At 29.2% G+C, this 20,648-nt stretch overlaps 1 protein-coding gene across 22 annotated transcripts in view; it reads left to right on the forward strand.

The window, feature by feature from the left end:
* LOC119615953 (protein pangolin, isoforms A/H/I/S) overlaps positions 1-19,451 on the forward strand; it is a 141,978-nt gene extending 122,527 nt beyond the window's left edge. For 8 of the 22 annotated variants that reach the window (XM_037972011.1, XM_037972004.1, XM_037972005.1 and 5 more), the window contains 4 exons: positions 35-230; positions 1,184-1,349; positions 8,165-8,240; positions 17,680-19,451. In XM_037972011.1, coding sequence (XP_037827939.1) covers positions 35-230; positions 1,184-1,349; positions 8,165-8,240; positions 17,680-19,321 — 2,080 coding nt within the window. In that variant the 3' untranslated portion in view covers positions 19,322-19,451. Of the gene's footprint in view, positions 1-34; positions 231-1,183; positions 1,350-5,887; positions 6,045-8,164; positions 8,241-14,563; positions 15,175-17,679 lie in introns of those variants that run through there. The other 14 variants (XM_037972009.1, XM_037971996.1, XM_037972010.1 and 11 more) reach the window with 11 other exon arrangements.
* The last annotated feature ends 1,197 nt before the right edge of the window (positions 19,452-20,648 follow it).

Consider the following 20,648-nt stretch of genomic DNA (forward strand, 5'->3'; position numbering starts at 1 on the left):
AATTATATATACTGTATTTTTTTTTGCCTTTCAGGAATCTGGATAACAAAAATTCATCGAATTTACAGGGAAACGATAACTGCAAGGATAACTCATCCGAAAAAAAGAAACCACATATCAAAAAGCCTTTGAATGCTTTCATGTTATACATGAAGGAAATGCGTGCCAAAGTAGTGGCAGAGTGCACACTAAAGGAATCAGCTGCCATTAATCAAATTTTGGGTAGACGGGTAAGTCCACATTAGAACTATAAATCATGCTTGTAAGCTTTCTAAGCGTCCTATGCACTAAAAAGAACGTAGTATTGAATAAAGTCCCATGAAAGTGTGAAAGTGATACATATTTACATATGTTTGGAAGGTTACATGTTGGTAACTTGTAACTGAAATTTTTTACTTAAACATGAGATAATGATGCTTCAACAGATTTCCCCATCATGTTACAATGAAATGTCAGTTAAGCGTTATTAACACTAACCCAACGATATGTGTAATGTAATCATTTATTTAAAATTATTTAATCATATAAACATACATTTAAATGAAAGATTTTATGTAGAATCACTTTCTGATATTGAATTAAACATTGTTTGAGAAAAAATGCGAGGATTTAAGCGAAACTGTGTTACTGTACCATTATACATTTATTGATCATATCAACTCGCAACTATAATTAAATATACTTATTATCTTTTCAAAAACATTTCATTTATTTTGCTTTATTTGGAATGCTACTTTTTTCTCTGAAATAACTAAAATCCAAAATAAATAAACTAATGTTTCATTCATTTCATAAAAGATAAAAACGTTTATTGACAGATTTTAAGGGCCTCGATCATACAGTAACATTCGCCAATCTTACTCAAGTAATGTTTTATTCTGTCAAAATATTTTAAAATAATATGTTTTTGTTTTACACCATTTTTTCTTAACAAATAAATATAAAAATAAATATATTAAACAAAATTAAGCGTTGGAATTTTCAAGAAGCTGTATTTAAATTTGTTTTTACTATTACTATTGTTAGTTTAATACATGATCACCCTTTTTGGAAGGGTCTCAATAATTAAACTAGCTAATAACTTTTTATTAACTTACTTTTACATATGAAACATTTATGTATGTAATTTCATTGAAACGTATGCATTTTAAATACAACCCCCCCTCCCCAAACTATTTTGTAGTGGCATGAACTGTCCCGCGAAGAACAAAGTAAATATTATGAAAAAGCTCGGCAAGAACGTCAATTACACATGGAATTGTATCCGGGGTGGAGTGCACGGGACAACTATGGTTATGTTTCGAAAAAGAAAAAGCGTAAAAAAGACAGATCGCCCGCGGATTCGGGAGGTATTGCACAAAATTTTTTTTATTTAAAATTTTTTTAATTATTATAATTATAATTATCATTTTCATTTAATTGTAACTTTATAATACACTAAAAACATTAACCAACCATCATCTATCATTATTAACTGTTTTAAAATTTGTATCCTTATTTTCGGATTTATTTCCTTCTTTCCTTTCCTTACTTTACTTTTACTTTTTCATAATTTATTAATATTATTTTTTATAATTTATAACATTAGAACGTACAATTAATGTATTTATAACAAATAATATAACGAAAAGTGACAAAAATTAAAGAACAATTATGGTGCTGTCCACATTAGTCCAGTATAAATAATACCTTTTGTTTGCAAAATATATGCCAATGGATATAGTTCTACTATAGGACAGTTAAATTAATATTTTAGGGGTCGCAGAAGGAGGCGATAATGTCTTTTCTGCTGTTCTTTTACATCTTGTGTTTATAATACACCCTCGAAGAAGTTTTACTACTTGGATTTAGTTTTTATTTTAAAATTTAACATAAATTAAAATGCAATCATAAAAATATATTTCAATAATTCCACAGGAATATTTTAATACTAAATGTTTACAAAAATATCTGTTCATTATAAAAAATGTTCAAATTGGACTAATAACAGGATTCTTAAACAAAAACAAAACATGCAGTTACATTTGCATATAATTTACAAATAAATAGAAAATTCAATATACATTTATGCAGGACAACGAACAATTCGATTCGATAACACTGTCAAATTGCTTGTGATATATGTATATAAAAAGTAGCATTTTAGAATTGATCAGGAAAGAAAAGTGTAGTACAAATGTTAGCAGACTATCTTGACACTACAATTCTAAATTAAATTACTCCTATGTGTACTGTTATTATGAAATACGATCGCCAAAAACATGTATAATTTTAGATTTAACTTAATGAAAATATATCCTTCAGTACTGCTCGTGTTAGATGGGCCATTATATACATTTTATTAACCTATGGCATCTTTAAGTGCGATCAAAAACATTTTTTTTGTTAGAATAATATGTAGACTTGTTAGAAAACATCACTAGTACAATTATCCAATCATTAAAGACCATTTATATTTAAAACTCAATCACCTGCTTTTATTTTGTTTTACATTTTGTTTTGAATCTATATACAAATACATAATACGTCTTAATCAGTATTACTTTTACAGTTGATATTATAATTATTATGATTTGTATTTAATAATTTCTTTGTTTTTGTATAAACAGCAAACATAACCATTATTTAAATTTATTAGGTTAGAATAAATATTTGAATTGCTTTCAAACCATTACCATAAGAAAAACAATGAAAAATTAATCAATATTCGAAACAATTTAAAACACTAAAAAATCTTTCTATAACAAATACACACATACACTCTCAACAAAAAAATAATTGTTTTGTCAAAATACAAACAAAAATTGCATTTGGTTTGAAAAATACATATATTTTGAATTATTTTTGTTTAGTAATTGGTTCAAAATTAGTTCATATATTTTGGTTACGAAATTCAAGTAAAAACTTTTTATAGAATTGGCCCAATTTTTATAATTTTTTTCTAGTTTTCTAGTTTTATTTTGAGTTTTTAATAATAATTGAAAAACAAAAATAATTTTTATTAAAAACAGAATTCAAAATCTTAAATAATTTTGTAATATACCTATACAAACAAAAGCAAGCAATGTATATATGGTCGGTTAGGCCCGACAATGCGATACGATTTACACACAATTGTTAAAATTAATTTAGGTTGTGAGACCGATACTCCTTTTTGTTATTTGGTAGTGGTATTATGATTACACATACATTTGAAAAAGTATAAAAAATATACTTTTAGCACCGCTAAATCCGAATCTGACCTTAGAATTCCTAATTTTTTGTATCAAATATTGTTAAGAGTGAATTTCTCACATATTACGTTTCATTTTTTCAGTGCATTAACAACAAAAATTTTAAAAAATTAAAAGAATTCGTACGCCCGCTAAGCATGAGTACTCGTTGCTGTCTGAGCAACTACTAAATAAAAGAGAATAAGAATATGTATGTATGTTTTTAGTCTGCGCAAACGCGCTATGAAATGGACACCATTGCTTTAAAATAAAGTTTAAATCTCTGTTATATTTTCTTCCACTTCGAGTTATCTTAACCCATAGTTAAAAGCAATTATAGACGATATGTTAGCAAATACTATAAATGTTTAAATTCAAAAACTATTGGGGAAAATTTATGAGATATTGTGACATACATCTAGTTTGTCATAAAATAAAGGCGTAGTCGATACATTGGCCTTTCAGGTGACAAGATGTCTTCACGCTGTATAACATCTCAAAATGGCTACAAAATGGGCACGATATCTCGAAAACTGGATGTGATGGCGAAATTCTGAGGCCAGATTCGGTTTCAGCACAGCTCTGGGTTAAAAAAATTGTTGGCATGTGCTATTGTTGAAAGTTATTTTTACATAATTGACATACATATGTATGTATATATATTTGAGGTGCCTAAAAATATAGATTTTGTTTGGTATTTGGTCACCTAGTGTCTAAAACTAACTGGTGTAAAATTTTTAATCCAATCGGAAAATGGGAACCCGTTCCTGAAATCGATTGAAATTGAGCTATTAAAATTATATTTTCTTCATTTCGTTATTCGATTGGGCTAAAATTGTTCACAAGTTTGGTTTAGACAATCATGAACAAAATAAGGACCATCCAAACAAAATTGAAACTTCTAATGTACATACATAGTAGGACATGTGCCTGATTACATCAGCTTATCTTAAAAAAAATTTATCATAAAGTTTACATACCCGAATAGAAAACCTAATCGCTTATTTGTACTTTATGATTATGGTTATGGCACTAATTGATCTTTTATAAATAGTGATGTGTAACATTAATTTTAAGATTATTTTATTACTGCATTCGCAGAATTATTTACTATATTAAAACATGGTATTTTGATCATTCGTAGTTCTTAGGATAGCGTTATAGTTTGCATTAAAATCTAAAATCCTGCTTTTTCATGATTTCAACCGATGTTTAACTTCTATATATTTATATGGAAATGCAATTCTATATAGATTATTACTCCTCTATAAAAACAAAAAAACTGTACAAAACCAAACCAGAAAAAATTTCTTAGTATACTTCGACAACATTTTCTCTAAGGCTAGTACTATTGGATAGTAGGTCAGACACAATTTTTCAGCTCTGTCGGTCAAGAACTGCCGGACTTATAGGGGGGCAAAGTTGGACATTTTGGTCATACAGTATTTTATTCAAATGAGTGTAACTTTTCACTTATTGGTCCTAGCAAAAAATGTCCAAAGGAGTGCAGATAGCTTTAAGAGCTTTGTGGGATGCGAGTGGTATATATATAAATAATATTTTAAATCCAAAAGCAAAGTTTTTCAGTTAAAATATTATTTTTTTCACAGCTTTCTTTTGAGTAAAAAAAAAATACAACAAAAACGTCCATTTTGAAAAAATGGGGGAAAATTAAGTGCCAAATATTGAACAAAATTTTATTCTTGAGTTAAAAAATAATTTTTTGATGAATATCCTACTCGCATCCCATTATGGGACTATAAAGCCCTTTAAGGAAATTGTATAAGCATTCTTTTAAGCAAAAAAATAAAAAGGGCCCATTTTGAAAAAAAATTAAAAAATAAAATATAAAGAATGAAGAAATACCTATCAGAACTCCTTTGGATAATTTTTGCTAGGACTAATAGGTGAAAAGTTACACATATTTGAAAAACCCTGTATGACAAAAATGTCCAACCTTGAGCCCCTCTGACTCCGGCAGTTCGTGACCGATAGAGCAGAAAATTTGTGTTCGGCTTACATCGATTTTTAAAGTTGGTTCACTTGACACGATATTCTCCATATTTTTGCCATTAGCTCTATATAGGAGTTCGCTTTAAAAAAGTTTTACTTTACTGCAATTTGTCTACAATTCAGTACTTATTTTATAACCTTCACGGTTTAACTATCAGTTCTTTTTGTATTTTAAGAATGGTGGAATTTTATTATATTACAAACAAAAAATTGTATTTTGTTAAGGAAAATTACAAAACTATTACATTACTATGCTTTAACACATTAAAAAATATATATTTTTAAATTATATGATATACCTATAAAAACAAATTTCTATATATTTTTATATAAAAAAACTAATTCGGCATATGACTGCATGCTTCCGAAGCCGTAGAAACGATCGTGATAATTGTAATTTTTAAGCCAAAAAGTTTTTTATAATCAGTCAAATGGGAATTCCTCTGTTTCTTTTCATTATTTTTAATTAACTCGCTCAAATAAAAAGCTAAATCAAAAAAACATACAAAAAATGGAAAAGCAAAAACAAATTAATTGTTAAAAACATTTTTGATTATTTTTTATTTTCTAAATATTTGTTTTTTTACCTAAATCTTGTACTTCATCAAATTGAACAAAAAATATTGAAAAAAAAAATAAAAATGAACTAATAAACAAAATAGTGGCATGCTTTGGGTCGGGAAGAACAAGCCAAATATTATGAATTGGCACGTCGAGAACGTCAATTGCATATGCAAATGTATCCCGATTGGAGCTCACGGACAAATGCGTCACGAGGGAAGAAACGCAAGCGAAAACAAGACAACAATGCAGACGGAGGTTAGATTAACTTTTTTCAGGCATACATTTTATAAAAAAATAAAAATATGTATATTCGTTATAATAAAAAACAACAAATTACTATAATAAGTAAAAACATTACCTACACACATTTACTTTAATAATTAACCCATTAATGTTCAACAAAATACATATAACTTGAGCTGCTCAGTATCTAACTATACTTGTACAATTTTTTGTATTTCTTTATATACAATATTAATTATATTTTCTTTTTTCACAAAATAATAGACGAAACAAAATTTCTAACAACTAAAAATAAACTGTATATACATACTATAAATATTTTTTAAAAGGCAAACTACAATCAATTCTAGAAATTTGTACTTGTTTTTTCACTCATTGCTAGAAATTGGCCATTAATGGGTTAACAATAATAACATATATTCTATATACATATATCTAGATATTAAATTGTATGTATATTTATATATACTACCAAACTTGTATTGAGTGTCAATGATTTTTTAGTTTTCTTAGTTAAAAACAGTCTACAAAACATTTTTTCTTCTTCTTAATCTAAAAAAACGTTAAATTAAAATCCAGTTTCTAGGTTTTTCGTTATAAACGAAATAACACACCGTCAATACCAAGAAGGCTAAAACCACCACCATTATTATCGGCAAATTGTTTTAAATATATGTTGAACAGAAAACCTATCTATATACCTACCTTCAGGTCTAAATCACTACGTTTTTTTTAATTCAGAACCACTGTTCTTTCAATAATTAAATCTTAAATCTTAAAAAATTACCATTATCCTTCGGATCTATGTAGACCTATCTTTTACTTTATACACAAAAATATTTTATGGTGGTGGATATTCCTAATTGAGTTTATTTATTATAACTATTATTTTTAACAAAATAACAATTTGTGATTTTTATTATTATTTAAACTTTTGCTACTGAAATTTGCTTACAATAAAAACACTGAAAATTATTGAATTGGGCCATTTTAATTTATTATATATCATCAGAAAGAAAATCTCATGAACTAAAGAACAATTTATAATATGAACTAATATTAAACACCGTATTAGAGTTAATTTATTGTAGAAATTTTTTGTGACCTTAGAACGTACAAAGAGTTAGAAACTGATTTTCTAAAACATGCTTTGGATGGCGGCTAGTGTCAGATATGACCGATCCTTATAAAATTTGGTGGAGGGATTTATGATACCAGTATTTTCATATATATACATATATGCCAATTGTGAACGTGAAAGTAATTTTCGAATTCGGACTTATTTATGGGGGGGCTATGGTCAGTTATGGACCGATAATTAAGAACCTTACTTACAAACATATTGAACATAATTATGAGCTAGAACCTATTGCAATAGGCCAACTTATTGCAATAGGCCCACCTACCTAACAGATAAGCACGCAAGTGGAATTACGCAATTTTTTACTACCTTTTTTGTTCAAAGAACTGGCATTCGTCAATTCATTGACATTAAATATTGTTTGCTTTAAACAAAGTCTTTCTCTGTCTGCTCAGATTTTGGAAAAATATATCCTCGTTGTACTCACAACTGATGTGTTGCACATTCAAATTTAATTCTAAGAGTAGTGTAAACTATAAGATATTATTCCGCGAAGGTGTAACTCGAGAAGTATCTAGTTCTGCTAAAACATAATTACTGGTCTAAGGTTTCAAATCGACATTGTTCTAGTTTCTTTTGTGATTTCATGAGGTTTTTCTTTTGTTGTATATATTTATATATAATTATAAAAACAAAAAAATATATATACATATATTTATGTAACTAATTTTTTATTTGATTGTTTTTTATTATTATTCAATTAATAAGATATTGCATGCTTTTTATTATTATTACTTTACATTTAGTTGTACTGACATTTAGCAGTGTTTATATAATAATTATAAATAATACTTTTGTATGTCTGTACTTGTATGTCGTTTAATTTACTTTTCCTACTTCTGTTAATTTCTCTAACTGTTATTTTTGAAAAATACATTAAATTTTCTGTTACTTCTTTCTTTTTGCCATTGAAATATTTTATTATCAAACATAAATTGTGTTATTTGTATGTACTTTTTGTGTTTTTTCTTTTCTTTATTTAAACCTACTGATTTAGGTAATAATATGAAGAAATGTCGAGCTCGGTTCGGTTTGGATCAACAAAATCAGTGGTGTAAACCTTGCAGGTATGTAAATTAATTATTGTAAAAATATATATTTATTAAATTCAAACTAATTTAACTAGATTATAAAGTTTACCAATGATTTAGGTTTTGTAAAATTTTGGCCAAATGAAAAAATGAATATGATATATTTTTAACTGTACCAAAATTGTAAAGGGCTTATGGAAAATTTAAATCAAAGAAATTTTATTACATATAGTGATCAAAGCCATAATTGTCTTTATTGGTAATGAAAATGAAAGATAAATATTGTGTATATTATTTAACTTAAAATCCTTAATGCCAGTTCCAGGAATTTTTAAAACCTTTGCACGTATACACAGTACAATATTGTCAGAGTGGATAAATAGCGACATCATAAGAAAAACATTGTGTGGATATAAATGATAGAATGTAATAAATTCGGTAGATTGAATTTTGTGGATCGGTGTTATAGTTAGTAGTTACTTTGAAAGGAGGATGTATGTTACATAAAATCGGAATAAATACTACTAGGTCTACATCGAGCCTGCTGTGCGCTTCTTACCAGTATATCTGGTAGGGATCGAACCCACGACCTCCGGTTTAACAGACTAGACGACACTGTGCTATAAGTTTGCCAGTGTATTTGATATATTCTATACAACTAATTACCTACAATTATTACTGTCGAAACGGATATAATGAGTGTAAATACATGTCATTTCTGTATACAATTTTCGAAATTGAGATTTCGTTAATATTACTAATACTTAAAAAATTGTAATATAAATGAACATTATTAGTTCCAAGCAATGAAATATATAAAATATAATAATTTAATAGTTTTTTTAATCCTATTTTTCAATTTTATTTACAAAATTACTGGAAAATCGTTCGAGTTATGAGTTGTACCGTTAACTACCGATCTAAAATCTTGCTAAACATTTTGTTTATGAGAATTTAGAAAAAATTAAGTTTCATACTATTGCAAGCTAATTTATCCGCTCTGAATCATCATATTTTTTTATCTTGAAATTTCTACTTAAGCAAGAAAAATATAAACACAGTCATAAACACAGAAAAAATTATTAGAAATTCTTATTCATGTTATTATTTTTATTACTACTTTGTTTTTTTTTTAGTTATTTAGTACAGAAAATCATACAAAAACTGAACTTATTTTATAACAAAAATACAAATATTTAGTATGTGAAAAGTTGATATTGGCATATACATAAATATATAAAAAGCAAAATCCAATATAAATCTGGACACATGTAGAGGGGTCAAATTAATGTTAAATTCTTTCAATTAAAAACACACTAGTTGAGTTATAAGCCGAAATATGTGGGATGACGTTTTTTAAAGTCCGATTTGGTATTTTTTCGTGAAGCTCTTAGCAACGCCGCAAGCCAAATTCATATCAATAGTTAGGTTTTGATGCGATTTCTCCGTGTTTATATATAATACATTTGTGTACCAGGGGACCCATTTGTATGAAGAAGAAATAAGATACTGATGAAAGTCTAGTTCTTTCTATGATACCGTTTCTCAAAATGTTGTTAGCTCAAATAATAGAACGGTCCTTTTATAAGTTTTCTCAAATTTTTTCATACTTAACGCAAAGGAATGATATAAAATGATAGCTAGAATTTTGAAAAACACAAAAAACTACTTCACTGTAATTATATAAGATGTAATAATTTAAATTATTAAAAAAAAGTACGAAAAATTAATATGTACTTTTGTAACCGCACATAAAATCTGAATAAATCTGTAAATGATCTTTCAAATGATACAAAATTTCATGCTTTTATGCTTTTCATGCTTTTATCCAGCTCACCAAATATTGACAAATATTCATGTTAGCAATGCAATTAATTTTAATTTTGAAAATGATTTCCTTGGATAAACCTGGTTTTTATTTTAAATTTTAATATTGGAAGCTCACATTGTAAGATCAACCGATTATAATAAAAAGTGGTCAAAATTAAAACTTAAACTTGTTTGCAAAAATGTTAGTATTTCTTTTTTCGGAATTCTCAGTATTCGTTTCTATTACCATTATACAGTTAATGCCAATATTAACTTTTCGGTGTGTACGAACTGTAAATTGGACATATCAGCATTGTCTATAAATCAAAATATTTTCAATTTAATTTAGAATTACACAACAAATATCACCCACCAAATGTCTATTATCTCACTAACACACCTTTTAAATTTTTTACATACGTTCATATTATGATATTACATACAATTTATTTTATAATTTCTTTCGTTATTATTATGTATGTGATGTTAAGACAGTTTATTTATTATTTTCAAATATCATTAGTTTCTTTTTCCCCAAACCCCATTTACATATTTCTTCTTTATTTTTTGTTAATTTTAACATACAACAACAATTAAGTAAAAAATTCAAAATGTATTAATACTTAAACAACTTAAATGCAATTTTTTAATACTCGTATGTATAGAAACTAGTTATAAATACCATATGTATGTACATATGATAACAATATATAGACCGATCCAGAACGACAGAATATGTATGTATGTATGATGTATGTATGTAATGTATGTATGTATGTATGTATGATGTATATGGAGTATGTATTTATGTATGTATGTATGTTGTATGTATGTATGTATGTATGTATGTATGTTAGTATGTATGTATGTATGTATGTATGTATGATGTATGTATGTATGATGTATTTATGTATGTATGTATTATGTATGTATGTATGTATGTATGTAGTATGTAGTATGTATGTGTTATGTATGTATGTATGTAGTATGTATGTAGTTAGTAGTATGATGATGTATGTATGTATGTCTGTCTGTCTGTCTGTCTGTCTGTCTGTCTGTCTGTCTGTCTGTCTGTCTGTCTGTCTGTCTGTCTGTCTGTCTGTCTGTCTGTCTGTCCTGTCTGTCTGTCTGTCTGTCTGTCTGTCTGTCTGTCGTCTGTCTGTATGTCTGTCTGTCTGTCTGTCTGTCTCTGTCTGTCTGTCTGTCTGTCTGTTGTATGTATGTTGTCTGTATGTCTGTCTGTCGTCTGTCTGTCTGTCTGTCTGTCTGTCTGTCTGTCTGTCTGTCTGTCTGTCTGTCGTTGTCTGTCTGTCTGTCTGTCTGTCTGTCTGTCTGTCTGTCTGTTGTCTGTGTCTGTCTGTCTGTCTGTCTGTCTGTTCTGTTATGTTTCTGTCTGTCTGTCTGTCTGTCTGTCTGTCTGTCTGTCTGTCTGTCTGTCTGTCTGTCTGTCTGTCTGTCTGTCTGTCTGTCTGTCTGTCTGTCTGTCTGTCTGTCTGTCCGTATGTATGTCGTATGTCTGTGTATCTATGTATGTCTGTCTGTCTGTCTGCTGCTGCATGCATGTCTGTATGTCTATGTCTGTCTGTCTGTATGTCTGTCTGTCTGTCTGTCTGTCTGTATGTCTGTCTGTCTGTCTGTCTGTCTGTCTTTCTGTCTGTATGTCTGTCCTGTCTGTCTGTCTGTCTGTCTGTCTGTCTGTATGTCTGTCTGTCTGTCTGTCTGTCTGTCCTGTCTGTCTGTCTGTCTGTCTGTCTGTCTGTCTGTCTGTCTGTTGTCTGTCTGTCTGTTCTGTCTGTCTGTCTGTCTGTCTGTCTGTCTGTCTGTCTGTCTGTCTGTCTGTCTGTCTGTCTGTCTGTTGTCTGTCTGTCTGTCTGTCTGTATGTTCCTGTCTGTCTGTCTGTCTGTATGTCTGTTGTCTGTATGTCTGTCTGTATGTCTGTATGGCAGCGCGCGTTTTTGTTACCCCTTTCACATTCCATGCTTTGTTTTGATGATTCGCAAAATAAAGTCTACCGATGACCGTTCGTGTACTAGACCAAATTAAAAAAGGTTTTTTTGAATTATTTTTGCTTGAATTTTAGTGTTGTTATGAAACAAAATATATTGTATATTTTGTTTAAGAAAAAACTGTAAAATTTAAAAAAAAAATAAAAAGGGACTTTTTTTAACGGGTCCAGCTCACGAACGGCCGTCGATAGACTATAAATATTTTGGGAACCTTTACAAAACAAAGATTTTTTGAAGCTGTATAAAATATTGTATTGAATATGAAAAATCGTGTCATCCATAAAATATTTTCTTGAAAAGCTCACGAACATACAACACTAAACCCAAAATATTTTGGGTAACATCATATTACATAACAGCGAATATTTTGAAGGGGTAACTCAAGCAACATTTGTTGTGAGTCGGTCTAATGTACATATATACATATGTATTTATAAGATTCTGCTCCTTGCTTCGGTGTCTAATATTTTTACATACAACAACATTTGGAAATGAAATACACTTACATTTATTTGAAAAATATCTTTACTACATGTGAATACATAATGCTGTTTATAAAAATAAAATAAAATTATTTCCTGGTGCTGGTTTTGTATATCTTTTGTTTTTTATGACTTAATGCAAAGCAGTTATTAGTAATAGGGAAATCAGTTTCAAAATTACGATTTTACGAATTAAAAATAATGGATTTTGTGAAGTACAACTGCAATTGTGAACAGAACTTTGCGACAAGTCGTAAATTTATGTTGTCAAAGAGAAGAAACAATCTAAATAAACATAGAAAATTCAATACATTTTTTATTTATCTCATAACTTTTGTATGTTTGTTTTGATTGCTTCTTCTTTTCGTCAACATGAACATAAATTAGTAACATTTTTATCAATTTAAAATTCTTTATTTTACTTTGTTACAAAATTCATGCTAATAAATAACTTTTTTAATAAACCTTTTTTATTTTTGTTTTGGCAATCAGCTGTTTTTGGTTTCAGTTAAGCTATGTATACACGGTTGTTACACGTTGGCAGTAAAATGTGCAGAAAATGTCTTAAAACAGTGTCAACTTACAAATTTTGTCTTGGAACATTGTCAGTTATGCTTTTTCTGACAACCTTGCAAAAGAAAAATAGTAAGTTCACACGATTGTTAGACATTTTCTGCACATTTTACTGACAACGTTTTAAGATCTGACAATCGTGTATCACAGCTTTTAGGTTGTTTTTTTAAGCTAAAATTAGTTGAGATGAACTTTTGCCAACACTGAATCTTTTTACAACCTTCGACAAACATATCGCTCATATACTACAAGACTGGCATAATCCAAAAAGTTGTTTTGAGAAAAATGGCTTTGAACGTTTAATAACATTTTTTACTATTTTTTAAATAATTTTTAAACGAAACAAGGGATTTGAAAAATTCAAAGTAGAGGTTAATATGTTTATCATCTAAATTGAAATTTAATTTTTATTTATCTAATATTCGTGAAAACATGAGTTTTAGTTTTTGCGTTAACAACAAAAAATCGATCTTACACCGAAAGTAATAGACATATTTGAATAAATCTATATAAAAGACTTCAGAATGTTCAGTTCCAAAACGCCGCATTTTGGATTATGCCAGTCTTGAGAGATATGTGAAAATTTCATAAGTGCTGTATACAATTTTTGCGTAGAAAATACCAACTACAATTATTATGACTATTGTAGAATCTGCTGACATACAACGCTAAAATGTCGATAGTGAATTGAGCAATTGATTTAAACAATTTTACAAAATTATTTCCTATTTATTTTATACCTTGGTTCAATAAAAAAAATCGGTTAATCAGCAATATACATATATTTATGTATATTTCACAAAATTTTCTTGTTTTTCTCAATATAGTTTTAGGCTTCAATACAAAACTATAAATATGGAAAGTCATAGCTAAATAACTAAAATAGTTGATAAACAATATTCTTTTAAGATCAATTTACCTGAAATTTAAATAAAATATACTTCCGTTCACTTAAGTCAAGATTTTAGTTTTATAAAAACATAGTTTTTCTAATGTATGTATATATATATGTATGTCTTTTAAATCAATAATTGCCAGTATAGATTCTTACAAAAAGTTCGACTGTTTAGTCTCTCGTTCAGATTTTCTAAATTTAGTTAAGTTTTCGCTTTGCAATATATGTATGTATATAGCTCATAACTTTAAAGAAAAATAGATAGGCTTTACTTTGTGTTAAATAGCTGACACTGTCAGATAGACTATGGCTTTAATGCAAATATTTAATTACGTTTGTAAGAATAAATAAAGGTAGATATTGGATATATTTTAGTTTCAATATCTTTGTTGTTTTTTATTAGACAAATTTAGTTAATTGTTAACATGAAAACTAACTAATAATGATGTCTTTTAAACCTTTCCTTTGATAATGCTTACCAATAAAAAAATGGATAAACAAATTAATTAATGATTTATTGAACGAATGAATGAACAATTAATATAAAATGCTTAAATGAAAAAAAAAAAAAACAAAATCATCAATGTGAGCAGTCCAAGTTTAAGCGCCTTGACCAATTCCGGAAGTGCTAGCAGTGGAGTTGGGAGTGTCAGTGTAGGTTTGAGCTCAAGCTCTATGATCAATACGGTTGTGACAGGTATTGGGGGCACTGTAATGCTGCCAAATTCATCCTCTTCATCCTCGTCATCATCATCGACGTCATCGTCCAATCACATGCACTTACTGAATGCAGCAGTAGTCGGCAATGCCGGTGGATCTGGAGGATCAAATTCACAATGCAGTACAAATGGCACAAATAATAATAATAACAACAATAATAATAGCAACGGTGCCAGCTTAAATCAAACACACTTGCATCCGAATAACTCTGGAGGTCTCAATGCAAATGGTACAACGAATTTAAGTGGTAGTAATTGTGGTGCCAATGTCGTTGGTGGCGCCGGCGGTCCTCAGCAAGCATCTCCCCAAGCTCCACCCACATACGTGAACTTGTAATCTATCAAATAACTACCGTTGATAACCTGTTTGTCATATGCCACACTACTCAATCACAGCGAACGTCCCATTTATTAAAAGCATATTTAAACGCATCTCCTTCCAAAGAAACAACAAATACACCAAATTTGTCACACAAAAAAATAAATAGATAAATAAATAAATAAATAAAGAAATTTAATTTCTTACACTCCTCCTACTCTTCGAAATTGTACCAATCGTTTTGTTTTTTATTAAATAAAAAATATTCGAGTACTTCGGAAGCAGCGCGCTCCATCTACGTGTTTCATTCTTATCGTAGGTGTTGCTTTGTTTAAACAATTTAATTCCAATTGTTAAACCAATTTAAAATGTTTCATATTTTTTCGTTTCGTTTTTTTTTTCTTATGTTTTCTTTATAAAATTTTGCTGTTAATAAATTTATTGTCTATTTTCTTATTTTGTCATTAATGTTTGTCTAATAAAGTTTTGTAAATGTTGTTTTTGATGTTGACTACTTATTATGCTAAATACTTTTTTTATTTAGTCATTATTGTTTACGACTAAATTGCGCCAGAATATAGAATTATTTAATTTTTTATATGCCGTATGTGATTTTAACAAATAGTTCATATATTTTTTTAAAATAGGTACATACGAAAGAAATTCAAAAAGAGCAACTGAAAAACAAGTGCTTACGTTCTTTAAGTAAGCATTATTATTATTAATTATTAAAATTCTTATTTTGTGAAAAAAATTTGTGAAACAATGTTATTTAGAATTTAGAATTTCATTTATGTGGAATAGTAGCCTTTTCTTTGTTGTCCTTTTGACATATTAATTTCAAATCCCTCTAAATACACGGCCATACTAATTAAAGGGTCTTTAATCATTCCATTGGAAACAAATTATTATTATATAAATACACTGAAAATAATCCATGCTCAACTTTACGAAAAAAAATTTCGTAACTTCCATTTTCGTAATATTTACAAAAATTTCGTGTATAATACGAAATATTATTTAATAAAACCCTTTTCTATTTTTACGAAAGTACGAAAACTTTTCGTAATATTTTTTTCTTAAATTTTAGCGAAATTAAACATAATGATATTAATTAAATTATCATTAATTAAAACTACAACATTTTTATAAAATTTAAGAAAAAGTATACTATTATTCACAAATTATTTTCATAAAAAAATTTTAAAAATTCGTGTGGAGAATAATTTTGAACTAAAATTAGAAAAATTATTTTAAAATGAACAAAAATGTTTGCATAAATTAATATTTGGTAAATTTGACCATATTTATTCAAAATTCATATCTTTCCAAGATTATTTTGCATTATACTAAAATATTTCGTACAATTTCGTATATATTACGAAAGAATTTCGTGGTGCGAAACAACGAACGATTCGTACAATGTACGACATTTTTCGTATATATTAGGCATGGATTCTTTTCAGTGTAACAACATCGCTTATATATGTATATGTATGTACTGCATCGCCTCTCCCAAAGAATCTTTCACAACAATAGCTGCAATACAAAGAAGACATAATTGTTGCTCAGTTAATTTCAATCACAACTAATTATTCGATCCTTAGTAAAATAGGCTTTACTGCAACTCAAATTTATTTTTGCTATTTATAAGCTTTTCTTAGGTCTTAAATACTTTTGACTGTGACATACATACATATGTATGTATATAGGTCATACTCATATTTTAGATTAGACGCCAATTAATACATATAATTTAGGACAATATCTTTGCAATAAAAATGCTTGAATTTTTTGTTTGTTAAATACTTGTTTATTAAAGCAGTATTAAAACATTTTATTATTATTTTGTTTCAATATATGTATATACGTTTCTTTTATTAACTTTTATTTCTTAACCATAATTACTTTAAAACAAATTGTTGTTTGGATGTTTATCGAATTTAAAACTGTTGAAATTTTACATATTATTGCTAAAATGGAAAGTCTTCCATTAAGTTAACATCTGTAAAAACAACAGAAATAGCTTTTTATCTTTTTCATTTGGTTCGTTTCTTTTTTACTAAAGTTCAGCATGTTATCAACTTTCTGTTGCATGTAAATTAGACCCAACACACCCCACCAACCAACCAATTCCTTCCAATCTCTTACACAAGTCAAACTGATGTAGGTACTGTACAAGTTCTGAATAATTAAGATGCCTGATTTTATTTGATCATTTATTTGGGTCTATATTAAGAACTATAGTCCAAGTTCTATAGTTCTTAATCGGAAAGTAAAACAATATCAGATTGGAACTGAAAACTGGATGAGGTTGTAAATATGAAGATTGGGGCAGATCCAAATTTTGCTAAGAAAGAAATAAAAATAATAATAATGAATATAATTTTTTAATGTTTATGCTTTAATGGTCTTAATTATTATTAAAATTTTTATTATTTTTGATTTATATTATTTGATTTTGCATGACCTGGAATGTATAATAGCATGAATCTTTAATAAATATTTTTTGTTTAATTTTTTTTTGTTACATTTAAACAAATCCAAATAACATGTATTGATTTTGGAAAACAAAATGAAAAAAGTGGAAAAATTAATAGAAAACAAATATTATTATTTTAAAGAGAAATGCAATGGAAATTACTAATTTGATTTTTTTATATATAAATAGGCGCAAAAAGAAGTGCATTCGCTATATGGAGTCGGTTGGTGCAACCGGTGGTGGTAGTACAAAAGAAGATCACTGTAATGATTTAGATGACATGGACGGTCAACGAAGTGATGAGGATGATGACGACGACAACGAACATGATAATTTGGGAAGTTGTGGTAGTGGCGATGACACACACAAGGGCCGAGATGAAGACAACGAATCACTGAACCATAGTCTTTCGAGTCCTGGTGGTTTAAGTGGTCTCTCCAGCCTGCAAAGTCCATCAACAAGTTTAGCCAGCCCCTTAAGTCTGTTGACAAGTCCGGTTATGCCGCAGCATGGCAACGGACTGTTAAATGCACCCGTAAATGAACAGTTGCAACAGCAGCATATGCAGGTTTTGCAGGCTCAGCAACAACATTTAAATCAGCAATTACTACAACAGACAAAGCTACATCATCATCATCAACAGCAGTCAAGTCATTTGCAACAGCAGCAACAATCTATTGGTGTTGGAGGCTCCAATTCAAATGCGACAGCAGTGTCTGCCTATGAAAGTGGCATAATTAACGCTGCTTCCAGTGTAGTGTCCACACTATTGCCAACACTATCTACCTCATCTTCATCGTCATCGGGTTCGGTGTCGGGTTATGGATCAGCAAGCTCATGTTCAACAAATACATCCTCCACATCTTCGCCGGCCTCATTATCCGACCGAATGGTTCGCTCATTGCTTAGCGGTAGCCCGGCAATGTTACTTGGCAATCGTATTGGTCATATAGCAATGGGCTTGGCCATGTCTAACAATAGTATTAGCAACAACAACAGTATTAGTAATGACAACACCTATAATTCCTTAGGACTGGCTGCAACAAGCGCAAACGATGGCTCAGGTCTAATAACATCCTTACCAACAACCAGTAGCAGTCGATCCTCAATAACAACTAGTCTTAATAATATACGCTCTGATAATTCAGACAAATCCATAAATCAACCACTAACCACCGCATTAATATCAACCCAATCACCCTCAGTACCGTCAGTAACATCGTCTGCAGCCTCATCACCGGTGGCAATCTCTACCACAACCGATATTCTAAGTGCCAGCATCAGCAACAACAGCAGTCATATATCAATACCCCTACAGAGAAATCCAATCGGCGCAAATCCCCGAGACATCAATAACCCGCTCAGCATCAATCAGTTGACGAAAAGGCCACGAGAGGAAAGTAACGGAATCAGCAACAGCAGTGGTAGTAGTATTAATAGCAACACGTGCACCTCATTAGGGTCTTTATCGGCTTCAACAGGCGGACATACTACAACAACAGCAAATGTTGTTTTTAACCACCTGCAATCCACACATCACCAAACGCAAGCAGCATTACCACTACCCCCACCTCATAATGCTATGTTTAGCAATAATTTCACCCAACATTTCCAACAACAATTCGGCCATCATTTGGCTACGGCAGCAGCAGCTGCCGCGGCCATTGCTTCTGCGCCAACAACTGTCACACAGTCTTCTCGAGCTGTTGGCAACAGTAATAGCGCTAGCAATGTAGCCACTAGTGCCATGTCTGTAAATATTGATGTCGGTCGTCGGCCGACAAGTGAAACAACTGCAACGAATGAAAGTGGTGCCATAAGTGTAACATAACCCCAATCTAACAATCTTATTTCCGGAGAGAAAAGCAACAATTTAACGAGAACTATTGATGGTGTTAGTTTATAAATCTAGATTATCAAACAGAATTTTAAATTTAAATATATGTTTGCATTTGTCGATATAGTGTGTGATATATTAATATTAATTCTACGTATTTCAATATTCATTTATTTCTACTGTTATTAAATTTTTTATCATATCTTTTTGCCTCTCTCCCTTCAATATGGAGCAGTTTAAAAACGTACTTATGTAATTAGATTAAATGTATGACAATCTTTGAAGTTGCATTGCCAAACATTGACAGGTCACTTCTCGTAATACATTTAGGCGAGGTGTTAAAATATTCTTCACACAAATTTATAAAACGGTTTCTTCAGTTTCCATTTCCATTAACATTTAGAATTTTCTGGTCACTCAGGTTTTACATAAAACAGAACCAAACCGTATATTTGCTATAAGATAGGAAATGTATCAATGTGCTAAGACGAAAGATATTTACAAATAATATTACTTTAACACCTAAATGATCAAGTGGTATACATATGTACATATACATATATGTATATCATCAAATAAGAATCAGTCAGCAAACAATGGAAAATGGGATCATAGCAACAAAATTATTTGTATTACATGCATATATATGTACTTACATATACATACATATGTAAGAGTGTTTATTATTATTTACCTATCGTATTTTGAGGGGTGTTGACTGCACTGAAAATAATCCATGCTCAACTTTACGAAAAAAAATTTCGTAACTTATATTTTCGTAATATTTACAAAAATTTCGTGTATAATACGAAATATTACTTAATAAAACCCTTTTCTATTTTTACGAAAGTACGAAAACCTTTCGTAATATGTTTTCTTGAATTTTAGCGAAATTAAACATAATGATATTAAGTATATTATCATTAGATAAAACAACAACATTTTTATAAAATTTAAGAAAAAGTATAATATAACTGACGAACTATTTTCATAAAAAAAAAAATTAAAAATTCGTGTGGAGAATAATTTTGAACTAAAATTAGAAAAATTATTTGAAAATTAGCAAAAATGTTTGTATAAATTAATATTTCGTAATTTTTACCGTATTTATTAAAAATTCACTTTTTTCAATTTATGTAAATTAATTTTTCCAAGATTATTTTGCATTATACTAAAATTTCGTATATATTACGAAAGAATTTCTTGGAGCCAAACAACGAAAGATTCGTACAATGTACGACATTTTTCGTATATATTAGGCATGGATTTTTTCAGTGTGGATTAGTATGATACTAGTTTTGCTGCCGTAACGCTGAGTCAA

This window comes from Lucilia sericata, unplaced genomic scaffold (assembly GCF_015586225.1).
Source record: "Lucilia sericata isolate MDLA Ls3-8-SP2 unplaced genomic scaffold, ASM1558622v1 Contig000049F_arrow, whole genome shotgun sequence".
In the NCBI taxonomy this organism is placed as follows: Eukaryota; Metazoa; Arthropoda; class Insecta; order Diptera; family Calliphoridae; genus Lucilia; species Lucilia sericata.